The sequence below is a fragment of the Diadema antillarum genome, unplaced genomic scaffold, assembly GCF_040938485.1.
Source record: "Diadema antillarum isolate AM-2024a unplaced genomic scaffold, OU_Dant_1.0 seq00001081_RagTag, whole genome shotgun sequence".
Lineage (NCBI taxonomy): Eukaryota > Metazoa > Echinodermata > Echinoidea > Diadematoida > Diadematidae > Diadema > Diadema antillarum.
In genome coordinates, this window is record NW_027271902.1 from 30735 (window position 1) to 55000 (window position 24266).

The following is a 24266-nucleotide window of genomic DNA, read 5'->3' on the forward strand; positions in this document are numbered from 1 at the left end:
CTTTGGATAGAGTGAAATAAATCCTTTCCAATGATACCTCACTTGGAACATACCTTGTAACAAGGAATATTCTTGGGAGTTATGATTAAAAACATCCTGTTCTAAAGATTTTTGTTTGTTTTTAAAGCAGCTTTGATTGCAAATATCTCAACTTATGGAGTGAGCTCATTTTGTGATGAAACTGTTTAGTTTGTCAACATAAGTATGATTTATGCATATAAGTCAGTTAGCTTTTGACCTGTACCAATTGTTGACGAGGAACGTTTTGTCAGTGTGAATACAGAGCAGTGATGATACCTTACTCGTAATGTTCACATTGTGGCCAGTGTCAAAAAATGCTTGACTTGTGCTACAAGCATTGAATCAAGCAGTATCTGCATGATGCTATGAACTCTGCCAGTCTCTGCAGTAACAGTAAGTGCCGTGTCAAGAATATAACAAACCTTGGACACATGATGAGTAATATTGTAAATAAGGAAGAAATTTTAGCAAATGCCATGATGACACATTGGTGGTAAACCATTCTTTGAAAGGCTGTGTGGGAGCAGGATATCTCAGAAACATAAGCCGTTGATCAGCCATATTTTTTGAATTATTGATATGAATACTCTCCCCTGCAATGTTTGTCATCACTGTAGATGAGTAACTCTGAAAATTTTGTTTGTTGCTGTTTTTTCAGGAGTGGTGTGACAAGCAGAAATGCCTTCTGCAGGAAAGGGGAAAAAATCATAGAGAAGAAATATGCTTGAATTAATATTTTCACTGTCAGATTTCTCGAGCTAGGAAACAAAGATGACTCACTGTGTTTTGAGACCAAATACGCCAACTTTGGCGGAAATTGATACAGCTAGCAAAATTGGATTACCACCATGTGATCATGTAAACATAATGATAATAATAATAATAATAATGATGATATGAATTTATATTGCGCCAAATCCACTCTGTAAGAGTGCTCAAAGCACATACATACAGATTGTATATGGATTGCAATCTACATTTGAATTTGAATTCAATGCAATGTTTCTGCAAGGCGAGGTGCAACCATTATTAAGTGTCAAACGCTTTTGACGTTACAGGTGAATTGTACATGTGTGGTAATAAAAGCTGTTTTCGGAGATCATGAATTCTTCCACCGGTTGTGGGTAGTATTGTCTGTTGCGTCGATTGACGACAAGTAGCGTGTAAACTCGTATGAGGTGAATAGTCGCAAGTCCGTTGGTGTAGGGATCATTTTTTTTTTAAAACAAAGACTATAGATAATCTAGTCGCTGCTTGCGATAAGTGTAGATGTGCAGATGTGTTGAAAAGTCATTCTAGTGTATGTCATTACTAGCTGCCTTCACGAATGTATATTGTATGTGATAGATGTTAAAAAGAAGTACTGTGAAGAGTGGTATCATTGTTACAGTGTTGTATTTGATGGTATTGTACTAAGTGAAATAATATGGTGTATGTACGTTCTGTAATAATGTTTCAAGAGTGGCTGAAAATTAGTAAGACAAGAAAATATTGTATTATCGCCCTTCTTTCCTTTGTTTGTTTTTTTTTCTTTTCATTTGGGGAATTTTCTGTTGATATGACAGGCTACTAAAAAGTAAAAGAAGGTGCTATTTTCAAGATTTTGTTGGGAAGGGAAATTCCCCCCCCTCCAAAAAAAAAAACAAAAACAACAACAAACAAACAAACAAACAAACAAACACCAGCCTAACAATTTTGAAGTCATAATATCCTCATCGTTTTGCACATAATGTGTATTTCTGAAAGATGCTGATGCTTGAGTAATAACCAGGCACATAAATTCACTTGTCTATCTGAATTCAGTGCAACAGATGGATATATTGGCCTTGGCACTGGATATATTCATCGTGTAAAAAGGCATATATTTTTCGGCATACTTGTATCATTTTTGCTGTTTCATGATATTAATGATCACCATTGAAGAGAGAAAATTGCACAAAATGTCCAGTGCAACTGGAAAAAACAACAACAATTAGACCATACTTGCCAACTAGTAAGATTTTATCAGATTCAGTAATATTTTTTACATTAAAAATAGCAAAGTCAGATTTTCTGTCAAGGGAAATCAGATTTTTAAAAATATTTAGATATACCTTTCATGTGTATTTTCTAAAGATTTGACCGAAAGTAAGATTTTTAACTTCAGTTTGCATATAAAATAAGATTTTTGCAATCCATGAGTAAGATATTTCATCTTGAAATGTTGGCAGGTATGTTAGACACTTATTGAATCACTTGTGAGGAGAGGGAAATTCTCTGAAATTGGCAAATCCTGAGTGCGGTCGAGTCCGCCTCCACCTGTCGAGCTTTTTTTGATGTGATCGGGGAGAGTGCTAGACGATTTCCTCCAAGAGTGTTTGATCCCACATTACCCTTTTTGATACCACAAAGTCTGTACTCATGTCGACGGTGCATGGAAAGCGTGCGGATTAGTTTTGTCTGGCGTATAAAAGGACTCGGCGCCGATCATCTGAAAAACAAAGGAACAGAAAACTACTTTGATATGCAGAAGAAGCAAGAATATGTGCAAGCTACTCTTCAATGCAGATTGCAGTCACTTGCTCTCAGAGGTTTACTCAGCGACCATCAGTGTAGGTGGACTGTAAATACTTGCTCTAACCCTTAACTGTGGAAGGAAATTTTGGACAATGTATACAACACTGTTGGATTTATATTTCTGTGCCAAATGGCACTCAAAATGCTAGAAGGGCTGAGGCTGACGTGTTGCATTAATCTGCCGTCAATGACAAGTTGAATAACTTTGCTTCAAGTAGTGGTGGTTTTATGAATGTTCGTCATCCAAAAAAAGAGAATGTGGCTTGGATGCAAACGAGGAGTGGTTGTATAAAGGCCGTCGACCATCCGGCCAAAAACCTCATGTCGTCATGGTAACGTCACACAGCTTCTGCGAGGCTTAGCGAGTGCATTGTGGGATTACTTCCGCTGCTCCATTTCAAGAGTTGAGGAAGTTGTCTAGGATCAATTTCAGCTGCTTCTGGTGCTTCTCACTCACAGTCTGCTTATAAATGATAATCATCTTTACAGGGAGTAGTTTTACATGGCAAATACACATGAGATAACCAAAAATCTGTGTGAAGGAGCAGAAAATCTCCATTTGTACTGCTTCCATTACTTGTAAAGAACTTAACTTCATATCAACGGAAAAACTGCAATGTACCTGACAGTGTGCAGCAGTGTAATCTTAAGAGTATCTGAGTAAAATGTGTCTTGTAGTGCAACTGCAAGTGGAGTTGTGTTGATACCAAAAGTAAATACTGTAAAAGTGGAAATTTTCATGATACTAGAATTTATGTGCATTTCACGCTACCAGAAATATTTTTGCTTGCCATATGTTCCAGTAGTTGATGTCTTGATTCCGCAGAATTAAAAACACGAAAAACTCTTCATCCGGCTAATGCACGGAAAATTAGTCACATGAAAATATCCACTTTAACAGTATCTCACATTGTACCATTCCTTCATTATTGGCATTTGCCATGTAGCTGCGTGTCCTTTTGTACTGAATCAAAATCCTGTGTCCAACTATATATGCTCTACAACGCTTCTCCTAAGTTTGTAAGTCCATGGCTTTCCTTTGCTTAAAGGGAGAGTCAAATGAATTCAAATTTGCATTGAGGGAGATTCATGCAAAATGTGTAGGAGATGACCCCCGACCTGTGTGACCACACCCGCTCCTACTTTTTTTTTGGACCAACCGATAGCGACCAAATCTTTGTCAGTACTTTTTTTTTTGTCTTTTGTTCTGTACGTCTGTGTCGCATGCAGGCCATGCTTTGTCTCCTTGAATGCAAGATTGTGGTCATGTGATCGTACGATCTCCGTGCCCCCAAGTAGCCATCGTGATTGCATCACACACACCCCTCCCCCCCCCCCCTTCCCCAACCCCACCCTGCCACCACTCCCTGGTGTTTGACACCAAATCTTGATGTCGAACTGTGGTCGTGATTATACCCCAACTTCAGTTTTCAATGTCGTCTTCTCCATCATCGTCATCATCATCGTCATCATTCTCCCCATCATGGTTGTATCATAGTCGTGGGTCTGAATAATTTTTCTTTGTCATGAAAAAAAGGTGCATACACAATGTCTCTATTTATGTTTTATTTCCTCCACATGAATGGGTAAAATGTGACAGATTTGTGTTGTAGTGTACTGGTAAAAGCCTGCTAAATCTGGCTATAAACAAACCACATTATCATCAGTTTGCATGAAGTCGTCCACGGTTTTATATTGTATGATTTTTCTCGACTCTTGTCGAGCATTTGGCAATTTTCCTTGCAGCACACCCTTTTGAGAAAGGAATGTGTGTGTGTGTAAGGATCATGTTGCCATTAGCTACAGAGTCCATTGCACAGGCTTTTTATTTCAGAATGAATTTGGTATCTACTTGTAGTCTCCCATCCGGCTGCTTTGGTAATTATGTTTGATTGACCTTGTGAGAGAGTCAGCAAAGTTCATTTCTAAAATCGGCTTGTGAAAAGTATTTTCTAACACACAAAAAAGATTCTCTTTTTTTTCTTCTTACTGAAAGTTCATAGCTTGTAGAATTGAAATGCAAGACCTGAAATTCTTCTTGCCGTATTGTATATTCAGAGTAAGATGGACTCTTGTAATGTGCCAGAAGTGAAATCAATATTATCACTTGTTCAGTTCCACAACCTTTGTTTATGTTCTTCTGATATTTGTTTGCTGTAAATTTGAAGTGGCTGAAATTGGTTGTTGTGAAAAAAAATAATATGATGATAGAAGGGCTTGAATAAGACTTTATCACAAGCGTCAAGGCAGTAGACACAAAGTCATGAATATTCATCACTCCATGTTGCATATGTATGAGAATGAAGTCATCACGCACCAGTCACCTTGCACCCGTTTTCTGTCTTCCCCTCCCCCCATTCCTCTTTCTATATTTCTTTCTCTCTCTTTCTCCCTCCCACCCTCTCTCTCTCTCCCGCTCTGCCCATCTCTTTCCCCCTCCATTAGGATTCTTCCCTTGCGGAATACGGGGGAGCCAGGGTCAGCTACGCAACCACCAACGGCATCACTCGGCGAATGCACCCTCTACGACGCACGTACGGGCCCAACTACTTCAGCAAACGTTTCGCGTGCCCTCGGGGGACCTGGGCATCTTCAACATGGCCAACAACAACAACTCGGGCATGACGGCCATCGGACTCGTCAAGCTGGACTACGAGGGCGCCATCCCACCCTTAATCCGGCAGAGCATGAACATGAGCTGCATGTCGCTGAGCGACTCGTCGGACCTCGCCAGCGAGCCGTCGCCGATCAAGCACGCGAAGTCGTTCAGCATGACGACGTACAAGGACCTCAACGAGATTGTGGCGGAGATTCAGAGGACGTTGGACAAGAAGCAGCCGGGCCTGGTGTACAGGAACGACGACTACATGTTCATGTTGCAACAGAACGGTGTCGAGATGGAAATGGAGGTGTGTCGAGTGCCGGGGCTCAAGCTGAACGGTCTGAAGCTGCGGAAAATCGCTGGAGACGCCAGCCAGTACAAGGAGCTATGTAGCGAAATTTTACAGACCATGAATCTCTAGCAGCAGCTGAAATAAAAACAAGATGAAATCATCTGTTGCATTTCATTTGTTTTCGCTTCATCTCTCATCTCAGCCAAGGAGTGTCTGTCGGAATTTTCGCTGGACTGCCGAAGCGAGACCGTCGTGAGCTCTCTCTCATTCTATGTGCTGTGTAGCATTTTAAGAATATTATTTATACATGTACACGTGAGGTTTAGGACAATGAATGTAACAAGCACTCCAGTGCTCGGTGTTTGCACGTCATTGGTAGTGCAGAGCGTTCTGGATCATGTGCGAGTCGTTGTGATTTAATAGCAGCCAGGGAGGAGCGGCGGGAGGTAGCTAGATCGGTCGCTTGGGGCAACAGCTTTGTTGTCGAGAGATGCGTAACCATGGAGATGGAGAAAAGCGTGCGTAAGAGAAAATTTTTAAAAAAATAGCTTTTGGGGAATGCGGCTCTCTCTTCTTTCCATTGCGGGGAAGAAGGATAAGACATGTACGCATTTTGTGATCCATTCCAATGAGAGGTGTGATTTCCAGTGGTCTGTGAATGAGGGTAGCTCTGTGTCTGGCGCCCTCTCCAGGCCCCCCAAAGAAATCCAGCAAACGTGTGCAATATCAGCTGGGATCATATTCTGCTCTGATGTGGTGCTTGCCCGTTTTTACCTCGCCTTCTAGGGATTTTTTTTAACAAAAGGGCTGAATTGTTACGAAGTTGAAGTCGGCAAAAAAGAAGAAGTTATAAACGCAAAAGAAAAAATGTTGTCAGTCCTTGGGCTGGATAATCAGTGTTTCCTTTGTATACATGTTGGTCACCCTTTGCTGTCTATAAACACTGCACTTGCCACCACAGCTAGTGGTCAACTGAATGCCCTATGAATACGGCTATCATGGATGATGTACACATAAGATTCCATGTGATTCAAGTATTATTTAGAACAGTACTGGCCAGTTCTATTTTGCTGTTAAGATACCGTTAGATTGGTAGAGTATTGATCCCGTGATTGTACGCCATAACACAGGCATCAGTTTAAAAATGTGATTTTGCAGTGTAGCAGATTATGAGACAGAAATTCATGACAAGTGCGGAATAGTTTCCAAAGTCTTCTTTTTGCTCCTCCTGTTTTCGATTATCTGATCAGATTTTCAAATTATATTTCACCCAGAGACGATGCCATCTATGTATAATATAATGCTGACAACAAATCATGAATGAATGTTTAGTGGGGGTGACTATAGATGGGTACTACCACAGTAAACCCCCTTGCAATACTTGAAATGAATGGTCTGATCAGTTCGCTTGTCTCAATTGCATGATCAATAGAAGTCTTCAAGATCCCCCCCCAAAAAAAAAAAAAAAAAAAAAAAAATAGGGGGAGGGGAACTAGCTTCATTCAACTTTACAAATGCTAAGCTCACAAACGTGTTCTTAGATTTGACACAAAACCGTAAGTGAAGTCAGTGTTGGAAAGGAAACATTTTTCATCCCAAGGACATTGCAAGATGTATAAAAGCATCTTCAGTCATAAAACCAAAAGTTTAGAGAATACCTCCAAACACATTTCCAAAAGCAAAATGACATTTCTTGAAGTCTGCCCAAGTCGGACCGAATTGCAATCGTCTACCCAGCAATGCAGGTGGATCCCTAGCACACCCGTATTTCTGATTTTTGGCATCCACTATAAATTGCGCTGTGGTACTGCTTGATGTGACTGCAGTGATGAATTCTTATTTGAATGTGGTTGAATTGCCAGCAAGGACAAAACTAAATTGCGGTGGTAGGGATAAAAGGGGCAATTTTCATTTGACAGATTTGACTTTTGAAAGGCGTCACACCTCCTCATCGACTTGAATGGAAATCACACTTCCGCTTTGTAGGCCATCTACTCTTTTTTTTTTTTGAGGGGGGGGGGGGGTATCAAACCATTGCCATCCTCATCAAATCAAGAGATGGCTCCTCCAGCAAATTGCTGAAAGGTGCTGTTTGTGAACAGATGGGGAGGCTTCTTGCAAACATTGAATGCTAGGATTTGCCCATGGTCTAGTGCTCACTTTGAGAAAAAGAGCAAGTGAAAAGCAATTCAGAAAACGACACGTGGGCGGGGCAGGGATTCTCTCTCAAATTTATTCCACTCTTTGTTCAAGTATTTCTCCAGAATGATTCTACGTTGGGCGCTGATACAGTACGTCGTCCACTGTGATGTGGTAAATACCACCACAAAGACTTATTAAGCCGTTGAGGACGGTTTGATTTTGCTACAACACACATTTCCCACAGACACCTGCCCGAGTATACTCAGGACTCGTCCTCAACGGGTTAAAAAGCAGAAGTAGAATCTTGACCTTTGCACTTCTTGAATCTGTGCAGCGACAATAAGCCAGTTCGTAATTAGCTCCTGTACACATTGATACAAATTACCTTTCTTTTTTCTCAGTTGGTTAGGCACTTCACGCGTTTTCAAAACGGCATAATGTTAAGCTTGCCCGACGTAACAATTTTTGGAATTCATGTTCAAACAAAGAATGAACTTTCGTGTAGATTAGGTGATCAGAATACTCCATCACTTGACAATTTAGCAGGCATGCATTTCATTTTTTTGTATTGAATGCAATAACAGCCTATTTCCTTTTATATTGCAAAATACCATTCTTGCTGTCAGGTGGATGTGCTGGCAAGCACCATTTAGATAAGGATCACATGAATAATCATCGTACCACATATGCTTATCTCAGTGAATTTACAAACCAAACTGCCTGCTGGTACAAATGACCTTTTTCTGCTTATGCGCAAAGTGGAATTACGAACTGGGGGGCATTTCATTAAGCATTTTGTCCGACAAAGTTGTCGGACAAATTTGCTCTCAGCCAATCAGATGCAAGGATTTCAGGAGCTTGTAACAATTTGCCAGAAAAATATCCGACCAAACTGCTTCATGAAATGCCCCCCTGGTCTATTCCTGCATCACAAAGCATCTTTCAAGCGAGAAGCGATTTGGCAGGCATCTCGAGAGCGAAACATCTCCATGGAAACGATCCGCCTCCTCCCCGATTTCCTCCCAGCGTGGAGTAAGTGTGTCTTGAGTCGGAAAGTATGCTGAAATCCCAAAGATTAATGTCCTCTTTGATCAGTAGTGTGTTGGAGCGTGCATGGCATCTATTGTACAATGCATGCATTTTCTCGTACTTTTTTCTTCGATTTCGCTGGAGCCAGTGTGTTTATACTGTGAAAAGGGTGTACAGGGTGTAGAGAAAAATGATTGTCAGGAGCCACGAATAGTTACCATGGGGCAAATGATTGAGGGAAAATGGAATGAAATGGGGAAAAGGCGAGCAAATACCGGGCCCCTTCAACCAAAACCCTTCTCCCCTTCTAAATTTCCAAAATAAAGATGTTTCCGTGGGTCATCTAGAATTGACTGTATGTTCCAAAGGATGACCTCAAAATTCTAAGTAACTCTCAAAATGAATGGGAAGACCACCCCGCCCTCCCTCCGTGTTCTCCTTCTTTCCAATTTAAACATTTTGACTGCTCTACTATGTGCCATGTGACACGGCCTCAAGTGAGACACATATTATGTTTACATTTCAAAATCATGAATATATCCATCCCGCGTGGTAGACCAAGTAGCCAGTTATTGAATTCACCCGTTGTCATTAAGTTTTCTTCAATCTTTAAGGTCCAGTAGTAGATGCATTACTTGTTTCTTCTTTTTTTGGGGCATTTCAGGGCATCATTGATATTTAGAGTTGGTAAGAAGAATTGTTTTCAGAAGATCACGCGTAAAAATTGTTACTAGTGAACCGATCTATTGTTAATCCACCAACTTTCAAGTGTGGAGTATTGGAAATCTTAATAGGAAACACAAAGTGTGACAGGCCCCAGCTCTCATTTTAAAAAGTAATTACTGTCAGTGTGTGTCAGGGAGAAAAAAAGAAGAGAAAGAGACCAACAATCAAATGAAAATCGTAGATTAATTTATAGAGCTTGTGATATCTATGATATCAGTTGGACTAGTTATGATCATGTTTCTCATCAGGCTGATTGGGTTATTGAGAGTAGGCTGCAAGAAGTGATGCTGTGATTGCGCAGTGTTAAGAAGGAGTAAGATGGGACTTTAAATTTACGGGGGAGGGTCTCATCCTGAACAAGTTGATACCCTCTCTCTCTCCCGCTGGTTACCCATTGCTGGTTACGATGATGTGTTATACTGTAAAACCCAGAAACATTCGCGTCATGAAACTTTCATGCTACAAAACTTTGCCCCAATTGACTCTGGCATTCAGTGCATTGCGTAGACAAACACTTCTGCGTGCATGTTACTTTCACGAATCTTGGCTCCTCATGAATTTCACAAAGAGTTTCATGCTCGCGAAAATGTCTGGGTTTATGGTATGCATTAGGAGACTCTTTTACAAGAGGGCATCTACCTGTCTTATCTATGATGGGGAAAAAAAAAAGATCCATCTCCCCCCAATATTTGATGTGGGTTTGGAGCAAACTGTCCTTCCATCTGGGCATGTGTTAAATTGCCTCCAAATACAGACAGATGTATCGCAATCGCAAAAAGCTATCGCCGTGACGTTTCATGACTTTTTTCTTTCGAGTCTCCCGCATCTTTTGACACCAAATTTGCGACGGCTGGGCACGCGGTTCCGAAGTTACGCATAAATATGCACATGCATGTCAGACCAAAAATTGCTCAAAAACGTTAATTCGTGTACAATTTCAATGCAAACTGTGCTTACTGGCAAATTTCATAAAAGCATGATTATTTTGGTGTTTTATTGATTAAAATCAATGAATAACATATTTTCTTGTTCGGAGCGATGTCGCGGACAAATTTAATCGAAAAAACAATGGAAAACATAAAGTCGAAAAAAAACAAAGAAATACATAAGAAATTCAAAAAAACAATGAAATACTTAAGAATTTTTTCTGATATCACAATTTTTTTTAATTACATTTGCTAAGGACACTAAAAAGAATATTTACACAAAAAATGTGCCTGTTTTGAGCTTTATTTTGTGATTTATACCAATTAGTCTGATTTTATGCATCATCATGCATAAATTAACATAATTTAGCATAAATAATGATTTTTTTTGAAAAATTGACTTCACAGTATGTTAGATTACATCATAGGCAATGTGTGTGCCAATTTTCGTCGCGATCGCGCGGTCGACGGCCGAGATCTGGAGGGGGGCCTGGGAGGCCCCCCCCCCCCCCCGGCTCTATCAACTACCTAAATAGCCCGGCCTAGTTAGGGTTAAGCCTCAAAGTGACAGGTTTCAGACAAATCCATTCGCATTGGCTCAAGGGTCAAGTGTAGTTTAGACTACAACAAGCTCTTTCACCCTTCATTCCCCAGCGAGGGTTTCTGAGCCCTTTGCCCTTTGCTATCTATCAGCTTGAAAAATATCGTTATTGTTATCTACAGTAGCTATATTTTGCGCTGAGAAGTAAAGGTATGTGTCTCTGATGTTAAAGGGGCATTCCAGATGATTTTCACAATTTTACATCGTGTAGTACATAAATCAACAGCTCCATGCATAGATTTGTGGAATTTATTGTGGTTCTTGAGCAGAGAAACAATACCTTTAAGAACCTTTAACAAATTGCACTGAACAAGGATGATGACATAGGAGGCTCACATATTTCAGAAATATAGCGGTGTAATTCCATTACAATACCACTTGCTTGTGAGTTCACATGTGTATAATCTATGCATGCCTTCTTCTTTTGTTCTGCTTCCTTAAGCCCCAACATCATCCTTGTTCATTACAATTTGTTATGAATTTTAAAAATATCATTATTCTTCATCCCAGTTATCATAAATTCTGAAACTCTGTCCTCAATATAACTAATTTATAGTTGTTGCAATGTAAAAATCTGAAAATCATCCGAAGGTTTCCTTTAAGAGCGCTGCTGCTCTTCCAAAGCACTTTGAAACATGGACTGTGGATGGGAGATAAGTGGCTAGTCTTCACTTCAGACACCCCAGCCGACTTGGCCTGTCTGTAGTAATGCGGGTACGTAGGGGAATCATTTGGGCGTGAAACTTGCCATCGAGTTGTGTGACTTTGAAGTGTCAAAATTTTTTGTCATCTACCAAGCATCCTCACAAGGTGTGTAGGTGAAGAAGGTTCTGTTTAAAGTGTTTGGGCAAAAGAAGATGCCATAGTTGTGATGCAAGATAAAAAAAAAGAGAAAACAACAAACATATAAGGTCTCATTTTCAACTCACCAGGCCCCAAGTGTATCATCTCACTTAGTCACTTTTCTTATCAACAAGAGTCCAAAGGCTTTGCTTGTTTGTTCTCAGCACAGCCATGACAATTACCGATGGTTGTAACTGGTATGAAGTTGAGGCCAGCAATGTTTTGATTCTGAAGCACACACAAGAGGCAGAAGGGGGGGGGGGGGGGGGGTTGCTCCAGTGAACATGATAGTGGAGAGATACAACGCAGTTCTCATCATCAATACAATGTTCGTTTGGCTCTATTAAGGTTTTTTTTCCCTCTCCCTTGTTTGATGATATTACTTAAATCTCAGCCATCATAAAGCTTGTGGTATTTTATCATCTCTTTCTTTTTTCATGTTATCGTGTATGTGTGTGTGTGTGTGTGGGGGGGGGGGGGGGGGGTTGAGGGGTGATACGGTTGAAACTTTGCAAATTCTGGTCAAAACATTCAGAAGGAGTGTTAAGAAAAATAATGCCCTCAGTCTCTCCTGTGTCTGTAAATCCAGTGTAATTTTGAGAGGGAAAGAAACTATATCTCTGCCAGACAGAATGAAAACCTTGAGTAGCATTCAGATTATTGTGAAATATTGATTGCAAAAAAAATAGTACACTGTTCAGAGAATGTAAACAAAATGAAGCAAGTTACATTAATTGATAAGAGAATTTTGTTTTGTGTATTTACTTGATTTTTTTTCCCCCCTTGGGAGTGGGTGGGGAGATCGATTGGGTATTACTGAGTCTACAAACTATTTTGAGATTCAAATACTGGTACATTTGTATATCAGTGGAAAAGGATGCCTTTGCTTGAAATATGTGAATATATTTTGTCAAATGATGAAATGATTGGAGTTTTATACAGTATGGGATGTTCTTGAATGTTTAGTTAAAGTTTATCAATACCCCGGAAATCAAAGTCGTGTACAGCTAGAATACACAAAAAGACAACCATAATTCACCTGTGATAGCCCCTGAAAGTATACATATTTTGATAAATCAGATCATATCTCTGTGGCAATTTAGCACATGTGATCCTCGCATTTAAGTTCTGCTCCGTAAGCACCAGTCCTGATCTGTGCGCTTTCTAGCTATACACATATGTTTTTCCAATGAAATCAAGATTTCATATTGATTGGTTAGTGAGCTGGTTGCGCAAATGCATTGCATTTTACTCTCATTCAAGACATACTTGGTAAAGAATATCAATAGTAGGATCGTTCGATTGAAAGAATTGTTTGATCACCTAGTCTATTTTGAGTCGTTTTAATTTGGTACACTCTTGAAATTTTGCATTTAAACACCAAGAAATGAAAATCAGAGTGACAGGAGATTCTAATATTTTGCAGAGGGCATGTCTCAAGTATGATCTACAAAACTCTCAGGGTATTGGTACACTTTAACCGCATGAAGAGATCATGTCAAGAAAAAGATCACAATGATAAAAGAGTTCTTCTGGTTTTCATCTTCACTCATCTTTGTGCATACAAACTTACTGTGTCCACCCTCTGACCGCTCACTGACCAATCATTGACCCTTCGGTCTCCATCCAAATGGTGTTGCGACGGACACCAACGTGTTGTGTTCAATTATCAGTATTACAGACATTCAAGTCCATGTGTTCTTGTGGGTTTTTTTCCCCCTTGTATTATGCTGTGGAAAACAATTAAATGGATTTTGTCTTTGTCATGTATTGTCCTCTGCAAAAATCTGTAAACATTATTGGAACCAGGGTATTGTTGCTCTTTTTTTTTTCCTTCATACAATCTGTCTTTTAGCCGTGTTTAAAATACAACTAAGATAATTGGGTTCTTGGCTCATTGACCAGGGTACAAGCCAGAGAAAAGTTCAGAGGTTTGTGAGTAAAGTCCCACCCGGGCCATTTTTTTTTTTTTCAAAGTGTGTACTATTTCGAAAGCATGCGTTACCATTCATTGACACAAAGCACTGAGTGACACTAGGCTCCGTGGTTGCATGGTATGTTTTTATGCCACGCGGATCTTTGTGTGTAACGAGATCAAAACCAAAAAATAAAAGATAACGATGATGAAAAAAAATGAAGAAAGAAAATGGTGAACACATGAATGCTAATTTATAGCCTACATTTTATATAGAGATGTACATTTATAGTATGTTAACGAACACCTTGATATGTTTACCTGTATTATCGATTCTATTGTATTTATGTGTACAAACTTTGCACTATTATTACATTGGCATGCAATGTAAACTATTCTCCTGATGGATGCCATGAAATCTGGTATTATGCTACAGCCCAAACTTTTAAAATCAGAATAGTATTCCTGGCTGTGCATGGGCGAATGCAAGTGAGAAAAAGGCGGGAGCTGGTGTGGGAAGGAGTTGCTTACTGTCATTTAACCAACGACGACTGCGAAGCATCACATATTATATATCTCGCAAACGACACTGTGCTGTAGATAGGTGTACCACTTACTTTCGTATCTCTTAAGTGTACCTTATAATGTCGAGACGAAATTGTCTGCACTGCATTTTTTTTTCATTTTTCGTTTTTCACACTGAAGCTGCAGAGATTCTCGCTCATTGATTACGATTGGCACGTCTCTCGTTTTCTCTCTTTTTTTGTTCTTCTCATGACATATCTGTGGATTGAGATGTTGAGATTTAGTGTGTAATTATACGTGTGTGAGTACAAATATGCCTATATTTTGGTGTGTACACGTATTTCATACATGCATAACCATGCATATTTCTTTGTCACACTTTATTTTTCTTTCTTTTTTTAAATGGGTAGTGTGACACTTTACTAAGCCTTGGACATGGAGTGTTTCTTTTCTCCAACTCTCAAGGCCCTTGTAACAGGTGGAAGAAATTGAAAACATGATATTGCCCTGCTGTGTCTTGTAACATGTGTAATAATTTGCCACACCCTCTTTCCCCGTCATTCCCCCACGACCAGCACCGCTTCCTACTTGTGATAAAAGAAAAGTTTGGTAATCCTTCATTCCCATACTGCATTCAGTCCTCACTTGTCATGCATATGTTTTCTCACTGTGATGGTTGCATTTTACTTTATTCTGTCCATGTTTGTATATCTTGCTTCTGTCCATGTTGTCATATTTATAGTCCTGTAGTGATTTGTGTGTGCATTTTTTTTTTTGAGGGGCGCATTTCTTTCCCCTCCCCACCCTTCCCCCACCCCCGATCCACATCCCTTCCCAGTTTGAAGGTCTATTTTGAAAAAAAGAAGAAGATGTTTTCATATAATTTCTTGGAATGCTGAAGTGCTGAAATATATCAAGACAACGGAATATTTAAAGTTTGTCAGCAGTGTGGCTAGTAGCATCAACCTCATGCGGCTGGCATACGAGTGATCGTTAGTGCCATTTTGGTCTTAAAATTGATGCCAAGTTGACAGAAAATTCCAAGTAGTATGATCTCGAATCGTCCTGCAATCATGTTTACACAAACCAGCCGCACATAAGGCGGCAAGGTTAAAGATTCTGGAAGGGTATGAGCGTGAAAGTGAGTGTAATAATCAAGTCGGCTACAAGCCAATTTGCTCCTGACGACATCACAATGTACTGCAGACAGAGTTTCACAAGTAATGGTGTTTTTGACCATTTTTTTTTTCAGGCGTTCCATGCACTTTTTGATTTTTTGATTTTTTTTTTATATTTAAAATCCCAGGTTATCACTTTGCAGAGAGTTTAATTTTTATACAGATTCTTTGTACATCAGGAAATTTACAAAAGAACTTTTTTCTCTCTTTCTCTCTCTCTCTCTCCTGTCATATGTATGAGAAAAAAAAAACACACAATTTTTGTCAATATCAGGCAGAAATATTAACTTGAATCTTCTAAGATATTGTCAATGCAGTGATCAGATATACATCAAGGGATAAAGTTTGTTTGTGATGATTTTGCTACTGAGATATACAGTGGTATATATGACCAGATTTGGTCATGAATGAAAGAGAATATTCCAGTCTACTCTATAAATTACTGCCAAGAAAAATATTAAAGACCTTGCGATGAATAGACACGGCATCAATCCAGGGATAATCACTTGGACTTACTCTTGAAACACAAATAAAACCAGTTCACAGTTACAATCTGAGCATGTGCAGATAAAGGTCATTTCAGACCTTGTGACCTTGACTTGTAAATGAAGTATTGAAGAACTGGAGTGGTCTTCATGAAAACAATGTTATACAAAGATATTTGTGATGTATGAACCAGGTGCATATCAAAAGGAACTTGTGAATGTGTATTCCTTTCAACCAAATTAACAAAAAAAAAAAAAAAAAACATTTATGCTGCACTTATGTGTAAAATCACCACTCTCTCGCTTTGGCTCCCCCCCCCCCCCCCCCCAACTGTTATTCTGAAATATTCTTCGATGTTTTTTAAAGCCTGTGGTTCCAGTGGTCTTTGCAGACCAGGGGGGCGTTTCATCAACGAGTTCGTCGGAGTTTTCACCGACAAATTTGCTATCAGCCAATCACACCAAGGATTTCATTAGCTTTTAACAGTTGTCAGTGTAAATCCTTGCGTCTGATTGGCTGATAGCAAATTTGTCGGTGAAAACTCCGACGAACTCGTTGATGAAATGCCCCCCTGGTGGCAGTGCTAACTGCAAACTGGCTTCTCATAGAAGCTCATGCCTCATCCATTCTGTGGTGGAGAGCACCAGCGTCCTATTCCCCACGTTGACACTTTTCTCTGCCTTGCTGAGAAAGTCCCTCGCCGCAGGACATTCCCCTCCAAATCCATACTGCCCTACTTTGGCAAAAAGAAGCAAGTGACAAAAGTGACATTTCTTGTAAAAGAGCAAAATGTGTCTGTCATTTGCACTGACGTCAATGGAATATCTTGATGTATTACCTTACATATTTCTAAGCAGGTTTAGTGTTTATGCATAAAATTTGGTCTGGAAGAAGAACACATTAGTTGAAATATGAAAACATCAATAACTCAAATTTGGATGGTATGTCACTTGCTTCCTTTTGCCAAAGTAGGGCAGCATAGTGTGGACACTCACTGGGACTTGTCCCCCACATCCCCCGCAAAGCAAGACGGGGTCCGGGGACAAAATTTGGAGGGGAGAGGGACCTTGGGCCGTAGTTGATAGCACCCAGCAATGTTCATCAAATGTGATGGCATGCACAGAGTCTGGTTTTCATGCCACACAGGGCTTGTGTCCCAAGCCCCAATGGCCCCCGCAGCTCAGGGACAGTCGGGATGGCAGTGTGGACAGTCAGTCGTAAAAAAGATAAGATCTCTGATGACTGTCTCCTCATAACGAGGTCCAATGTGAAAGTGGGGATTGAGTTGGCTCCAAAAACAGATATACAGAGTACGATTCTGACTGCTCAAGTGTGAAGTGGCTGTTAAGTGTTGGGAGTTTCTTGAAAGAGCTCAATCACTAACATCTGTAATAAAAATGTTCCAGTCACCCTCCCTCGTAATGTATTGACGTTCAAACATTTTCTCCTTTTAGCAGTGTAAATTGTACCCCCCCCCCCCCACCACCACCACCACCCGTCCTTTGCCTTCTTTTTGTTTTATTGTTTCCATTGCTTTGTTCATTTCTGTTTGAAGAAGAAAAAAAAAATGATACATTTTGATTTGGTTGTATGCAAGTTAATGTGACACATGTCTTGCCTTTTTAAGTTATGCATGTTATTCACCGTGTGTATGTTGCATCCTTTATTGTTTTCATGCTTTCTTTTGTTTCTCTTTGGTATGTCCAGTTTAGTGTAGAAATTTTGAAAGCCCTCCATTTCTTACTGTGTACTTTTTTTTTAATTTCTCATGCCCTTTCTTCGTATTTTTACTTCAAAATCCATTGACCACCCTGACACTATAGTACACGTAACTACACAGTTTTCTTATTAATTGTTTATGAAGTGATGTAATTTCTAATATGAATCCCTTTATCTATGTGCAAGTCAAGGTTGATTTCTGGACACAGCACTCCCTTTGAAACAGATCTCTTACAGTGTTTTTGTGTCTCTCATTGTGCAGTGCAAACGATTAAAAGGTGTCGCAGAAGGTTAATTCATTGTCTGTTACGTGAAATTACAAATGTGACCATGAGCTGATTTAGATGTCGCAGCAGCATGTAGAGGGAGGATAGGAAAATCCTGTGTGTTCCAAGTTGGTCCTGTTTGTTTGTCTGTTTTTTAATGCTTTTTAGAGTGAAAAAAATCGAGCCGATGGTGCAAGATTGATGACGAGTGTTTAAATACGAGTGTGCATTGCACGGTGGGGTATCGTCAGTTTTATGACTCCACTGATTAAACATTAGTGATGTTAACAAGAGAGATAGACCCACACACTTGCAATCAGGTTGCTATGGATGCGAGCATCCCATGTGGACGAGAAATCACCGCCAAGAAGGGAGGTGGGAAAGTTGCGACGATGCTGTCAATTTGGAATTGATGTTTGTGCGACGACTTGATTCGGGATTGTGCGTGATCTCGAGGCAGGATGTCGTTATTCGTTATTGTGAATGTCGTCAAGTGGGTAGAGCGTGTCCAATTCCAAAGAATGAAGAGAAGAATTGTAATGGTGAGCTCTTTAGCGTGTGATTGTCAAGAATATTTGCATGATATTTCAGAAAAGAGTGAAGAAAAAAACGACAATTAGCGAGTATTTTGCATTCTTGTGACCGATGATTATAGTCCAAATAAATACGAGGAAGCCACCATCTCCAACAAACTATTTTGTGTATCAAGAAATTTGGAAACCCTCATAAAAAAGTAATTTGTTTGTTTCTTGCCTTGTGTAAAATGAAGCATATGTGTGATTTTTAACTGCCCATGTTTTTAGTCCTTCGTATGAAATACAGCACTTTACTTGCACCTTAGCACCTGTTTTTACTCAATAGGGAAATGTGGAAAATGTTTTACCCCCAACAGATTTCAGGTTTTCTTCCCCAACTCTCAATCTGTTCCTGAAATCACAAGTTGCTGAAAATTTCATCATGTTCAGCTATTTCTGTATGTTTCAGTCCCAGTTCAGCTGTGATTTATGAGAGAAAAGTGTGAATATGAAGCAGACTGTGTTCATAATCGCCATTCCTCCACCCACCATACCCTATACACCTCCTCTTAAGGGGATTTTTGAATGCGGTTTGCAATAGCGTCCACGTTCATCGTGACATCGTTTTCATTAGAGACGAAGAAGGAAGCTTCTAACAGACGACCTCACATCATATGCACTCTCATTGGTCATGTTAATGTCTCATGTTTTTACATCTGTAATGTGTGTCACTCAATTCTCCATCGCCCCTCCACCTCACCAGCTTACCCTGAACTAGTGTAGAATTGGAAACAAACGACCCCAAAGAATATGGAATGTTTTTAAAGAAGGGTGAGAGAGAAAGAGAGAGAACAAGAAGACTGCCTATTGGTTTTAGACATGCTTTTTCTTTGTAATTAATGGTAGAAACAAATTACAGTTTGGATACTTCTCCATGATATAAAAAGCTGATGTCAACATCACAACCAGCATTTTTGTACTTCTTGTCAAGAAATAAGAGTGGTGTGATGGGCGATCATAGAGACACTGGAAGAACGGACATCACCCTGAATAACAATTCTTGTTTAGCTTGTATGTCCACCTTTTCTTCTTGAAGCATAGGCTAATGGTAAAGTTTTTGTCTTGTCGTCATCTCTCATCTGAAAAAGAACATTCTAGTGCTAGTACCACTTCTCAATGTCATTAAAACTGTATTGACTTTTTGTGAATGTTCTCATAACATTGTGTATCTCAGCCCTCCACACACTGTTACATTATGCACAAACATTTCACGTCTTTTTCCCTCCTATTTGGTGCGTGCCGGTGAAGAGGTAGACTCGTCGGCAGCGAGCGAGCAATTAGACCGCTTGCAGATTGAAGAAGTGACATGATTCACGATGTTGTCATGTCTTACTGTGGCACTCTCTTTTTTCTTTTTCTTTTTCAAAGGGATATGTCTCTAGAAATTGGAGGAAAGTTCAAGCACGATTTCTATCACCGTATGAACACACAGTAATGTGGGAATGTCACTACTAAGTACTGCTGTTGCATTTGCAGAAGTGTATTTGAATCATGGTATATACATCAAAGGAGAAGAGTTTCAATTCATTAATTACTAGGGAAGGGTTATTCTGACTTTTTTTTTTTGCAAATTAGCCAAATATTGATATTGCATTATTTATAATCCTTAAGATGGATCTATATTTGTTATTGAATTCACTAGATCACAGATGCTGAAATAAAAAATAAAAAAAGAGAACATAGATTATTTGTATATATAAATATCTATATGACAAAAAAAAAACATCATGCACTTGTCTGGGTCCTGTTTGTCGTCATTCGCACACATGCATGCATCTGTGAGAGCACAAGATTCATTTTGTGTCAGTTTGTGTGGTTGAAGGCAGTTTGTGTGGTTGAAGACAGTTTGTGTGTGGGTATGTGTGTGTGTGTGTGGGTATGTGTGTGGGTATGTGTGTGGGTATGTGTGTGTGTGTGTGTGTTGTGCGTGCTTGTGAGTGTGTCTTGTATGTCTGTATGTGAACACGTGATCCAAGTCTGAAGTTTATTAACTCAATGACCCAGAGACTCCAATCCAAAGCACCTTCTGATCTGGAGATTCTCCTGCCTGAAACCCCTAGCAAACGGGAGACTCAAAGTTGATGTGTGCGAAGCGCGAAATTCCCAGGGTCCTAGATGTTCTCTGGTGCTTTCTAAGGCTTATTTTTTCAACATACGATAGCAATAAGTAAGAAATCCTTTCCAACGGGAGACACAGAGCCAGGGCGGGAGAAATTAAATCATAAGCGGGAGAACAGGAGATTTTGCAAAAATGGGTTTTCGGCGGGAGATCTCCCGTCGAAAACGGGAGAGTTGGAGTCTCTGATGACCCCCATTGGGGTATGTGAGTACAAAAACAATGCAAGACATGAAAATAACTTTTATGTACAAAATGGTATTGGCAGATTAATGTGACAAAATAATAATAAGCTCATTGATCTATTAGGATGAGTTGTTGTCACAACACAAAGTTTGGTATTTCAACAGTAAAGCTTGCCAATAGGTATGATTATACATGCACTACAGGATAAAACACGAACATGCAGGTTTTGTTAGGCACCACTCGTGTTTTGTCATGCAGTACTGAAGCCATATAATCGAGGGTTGATACATGCATACAGTAGAAAATAAATATGATGATGAGTTCTGACACAAGAAAATACCAGACACAACAGTCAACAAATCACCCTCTGCTTACTAGTTCCAAGAATTTCATAATGTTCCTATGATATATCTGTATCCTCCCTTAAAGGGATGGTACAGCATTGGTGGAGATGAGATTTGGGCTTTTAACTTTTTGCGAGATACCAAGAAAACACTTATGATATAGTACAGAGCATACCATTTGAAGAGGAATTCAAAATTCATTTGATGAAAATCGGGTTTGGAATGACTGAAACACCCACAAACAAAGTAAAACAAAGCGATCATAATAAAGTGTGGGTCCCACGCTTTATTAGAATCACTCTTTTTTGGCTATCTCAGCCATTTCAAAACCAATTTTCATCAAATAAATGTTGAATTCCTCGTAGAATTACATGCTAGCTCTTTCATATTTCATAAGAGGTTTCTAATTATCTAACAAAAAAATGTTAGAAACCTGAAATTAGGTCTACACCAAAACTGTATGATCCCTTTAACTAAAATACAACAAAGAAACTCCTAGTGCACACAAAATTTGTCTACACCATCTCATTGACCTTGGTTTAGATATGAAGAGTTTTATTGCAAAATGAGCCAAGTGCAAATTTTAAACATTTCAAAGTAAGTCCATCATCAGATAGAACATAATTAAACCTTTCCAGTAATACCTTACGTGCAACATAACAAGGAATATTCTAGAAGTTTATGATAAAAAATGTCCTGTATTTTCTTATTATTTTCTCTGTTTTTTAGCGGCTTTAAAGGTAAGGTAAACCCAAAGAACAATGTGGATTGAGTGAAAGCAGCAGCATTAGTAGAACACATCAGTGAAAGTTTGAGGAAAATCAGACAACCGATGCAAAAGTTATGAATTTTTAAAGTTTTGGTGTTGGAACCGCTGGGTGAGGAGACTACTAGAGGATATGACGTATGAGTGGACAACAATACAAAGGAAATAGAGGAAATTCAACAAAAATTAAAATTTCTAGAATCATGAAAGAGCAATGGACCAACCACTTTCAGAAAGCAGGGGGAATAATTGCTACCCTTAACATAATTATGTCAATATCAAGTTGATGAAATTTGTAATTTTCATGAAAAATGGATTTTTGCAGAATTTTCTTTATATTTTCTTGGTATTGTTGTCCATTCATACGTCATAACCTATAGTATTCTCCTCACCCAGCGGTTCCAACATCAAAACTTTAAAAATTCATAACTTTTTTATCGATTTTCCGATTTTCTTCAAACTTTCACTGATGTGTTCTACTAATGTTGCTGCTTTCACTCAATCCACATTGCTCTTGGGGTTTATCTTCCCTTTAATCACAAATATCTCAACAAGAATGGAGTTCGCTTGTTTTGCAATAAATCTCTTCATATTTAGATTGCAAGTCGTCGAGGGTATGTTGCTTGATCATGTGTGCAATGCTTGTTGTGTGTAAAGTGCAACTTGCTGTGAATGTAAGAGGTCTTTGCGTGTGTCAGTCTACATATATCAAGTCAAATATTTTCATGCTAAAGTACAAGGTCAAGTGACATTCGGTAGGCACAACACCATGGTCACACAATAGTGGTTAAAGCCACAATAGTGAGACGTGTGATAATGATACATGTAGGCCTACGTGTATGTAAAGCCACAAAGCATTGCACATTCCTTCTACAGTAAAGTCACACAAAATGATGGACGGTAGGGAGTTTCATCTTGTGTAATGTTATGAATGCAAAATGTTGTGAGTCTAACATGTCTAAAAAGTGTCTTCATGGAAACAAAATGGCAACCTTGGTCACGTGGCTTTGATACTTGAAGGGAGATTCTATCCTGATATTTATTATGTTGCTTTGCATGAAAACAGGGCCCCATTATGTCAAAAGATATAATTCATTATAAATTTCTTACCACACAGGCTGCCATAGCTTACAGTTCAAATCAATTAATCAATTTTAACTCTTCATAAAATAGGGCCCAGGTAAATCAGAGCAGTAGATCAATGAAAATTATTGGGGAAAATCCAGACAAACACAGGAATTATGGACTATAAAAGATTACATCGAGCGGGATGCAGATTGGCAACTCTGTGTGACGTACATAATAGAAGGTGTTCAGCGTTTCTCTGTTCAGTTAGTAAAAACAACAACAATTTTATTCTTTCTCAAATATTTGGGCATAGACAGAACTTGTTTATGCAAATCATATCTTTAATCTTACTATATATATGAAGAATATAATTTGATGAACAATTTTCTTGGATGGAAAATGAAAATTGGTGATTTTTTTTTTTTTGTAGAAATGAATGCAGAGCTGCTCTGCACTTGCATCTCACAGCATTGCCAATTTGTCTTACTCTAAAATTCTTCAGTTCAAAACTTTTTAGTGTATGTATCCCTCCCCCCCCCCAAAAAAAAAAAATCAAAAAAAAATCACTGATTTACTTCTCAGATTTTCTTCTTTTGTTGTTATTTCTTTTTCTTCTACAAAGCAACATAATGTTATCTGAATATAATTGTTTGATTGGTATGAAATCTAGGGCATACGCTATCCGTGGCCAACCTGGATTAAATTCTTTTTCCCAGAGAATGGCCCATAAGTTGACTTTATGAAAAGAGAGAGAAAATATTAGAGAGGGAGGGGGGAGAGAGAGAGGGAGAGAGATCAAGATCGAGAGTGGGAGGAGAGGTCCCGATCGTGTACAGAACCAGTCTGTATAGTTGAATAAAGTTAAGTGCTTCATCTTCTCCAAATGTTCTATGAGAAACATGAACTTGAACAAGTGTTTACTTTCTTCTTTTTTGTTGTTGCTGAGTGTACATCTATCTATCTATCTATCTATCTATCTATCCATCTATCTATTTATCTATCTATCTATCTATCTATTTATCTATCTATCTATCTATCTATCTATCTATTTATCTATCTATCTATCTATCTATCTGTCTATCTATTTATTTATCTATCTATCTATCTATTTATCTATCTATCTATCTATCTATCTATTTATCTATCTATCTATTTATTTATCTATCTATTTATCTATCTATCTATCTATCTATCTATCTATTTATCTATCTATATATCTATCTATCTATCTATCTATCTATCTATTTATCTATTTATTCATCTATCTATCTATCTATCTATCTATTTATCTATCTATCTATCTATCTATCTATATATTATTTATCTATCTATCTATCTATCTATCTATCTATTTATCTATTTATTCATCTATCTATCTATCTAT

General features: G+C 38.8%; 1 protein-coding gene across 1 annotated transcript in view; it reads left to right on the forward strand.

Moving 5' to 3' along the window:
• The window catches only part of LOC139743437 (uncharacterized), a 30239-nt gene extending 24639 nt beyond the window's left edge, over positions 1-5600 (forward strand). Inside the window, exon 12 of the mRNA XM_071653922.1 lies at positions 5023-5600. Coding sequence (XP_071510023.1) covers positions 5023-5600 — 578 coding nt within the window. The remainder of the gene's footprint in view (positions 1-5022) is intronic.
• Positions 5601-24266: the final 18666 nt, after the last annotated feature.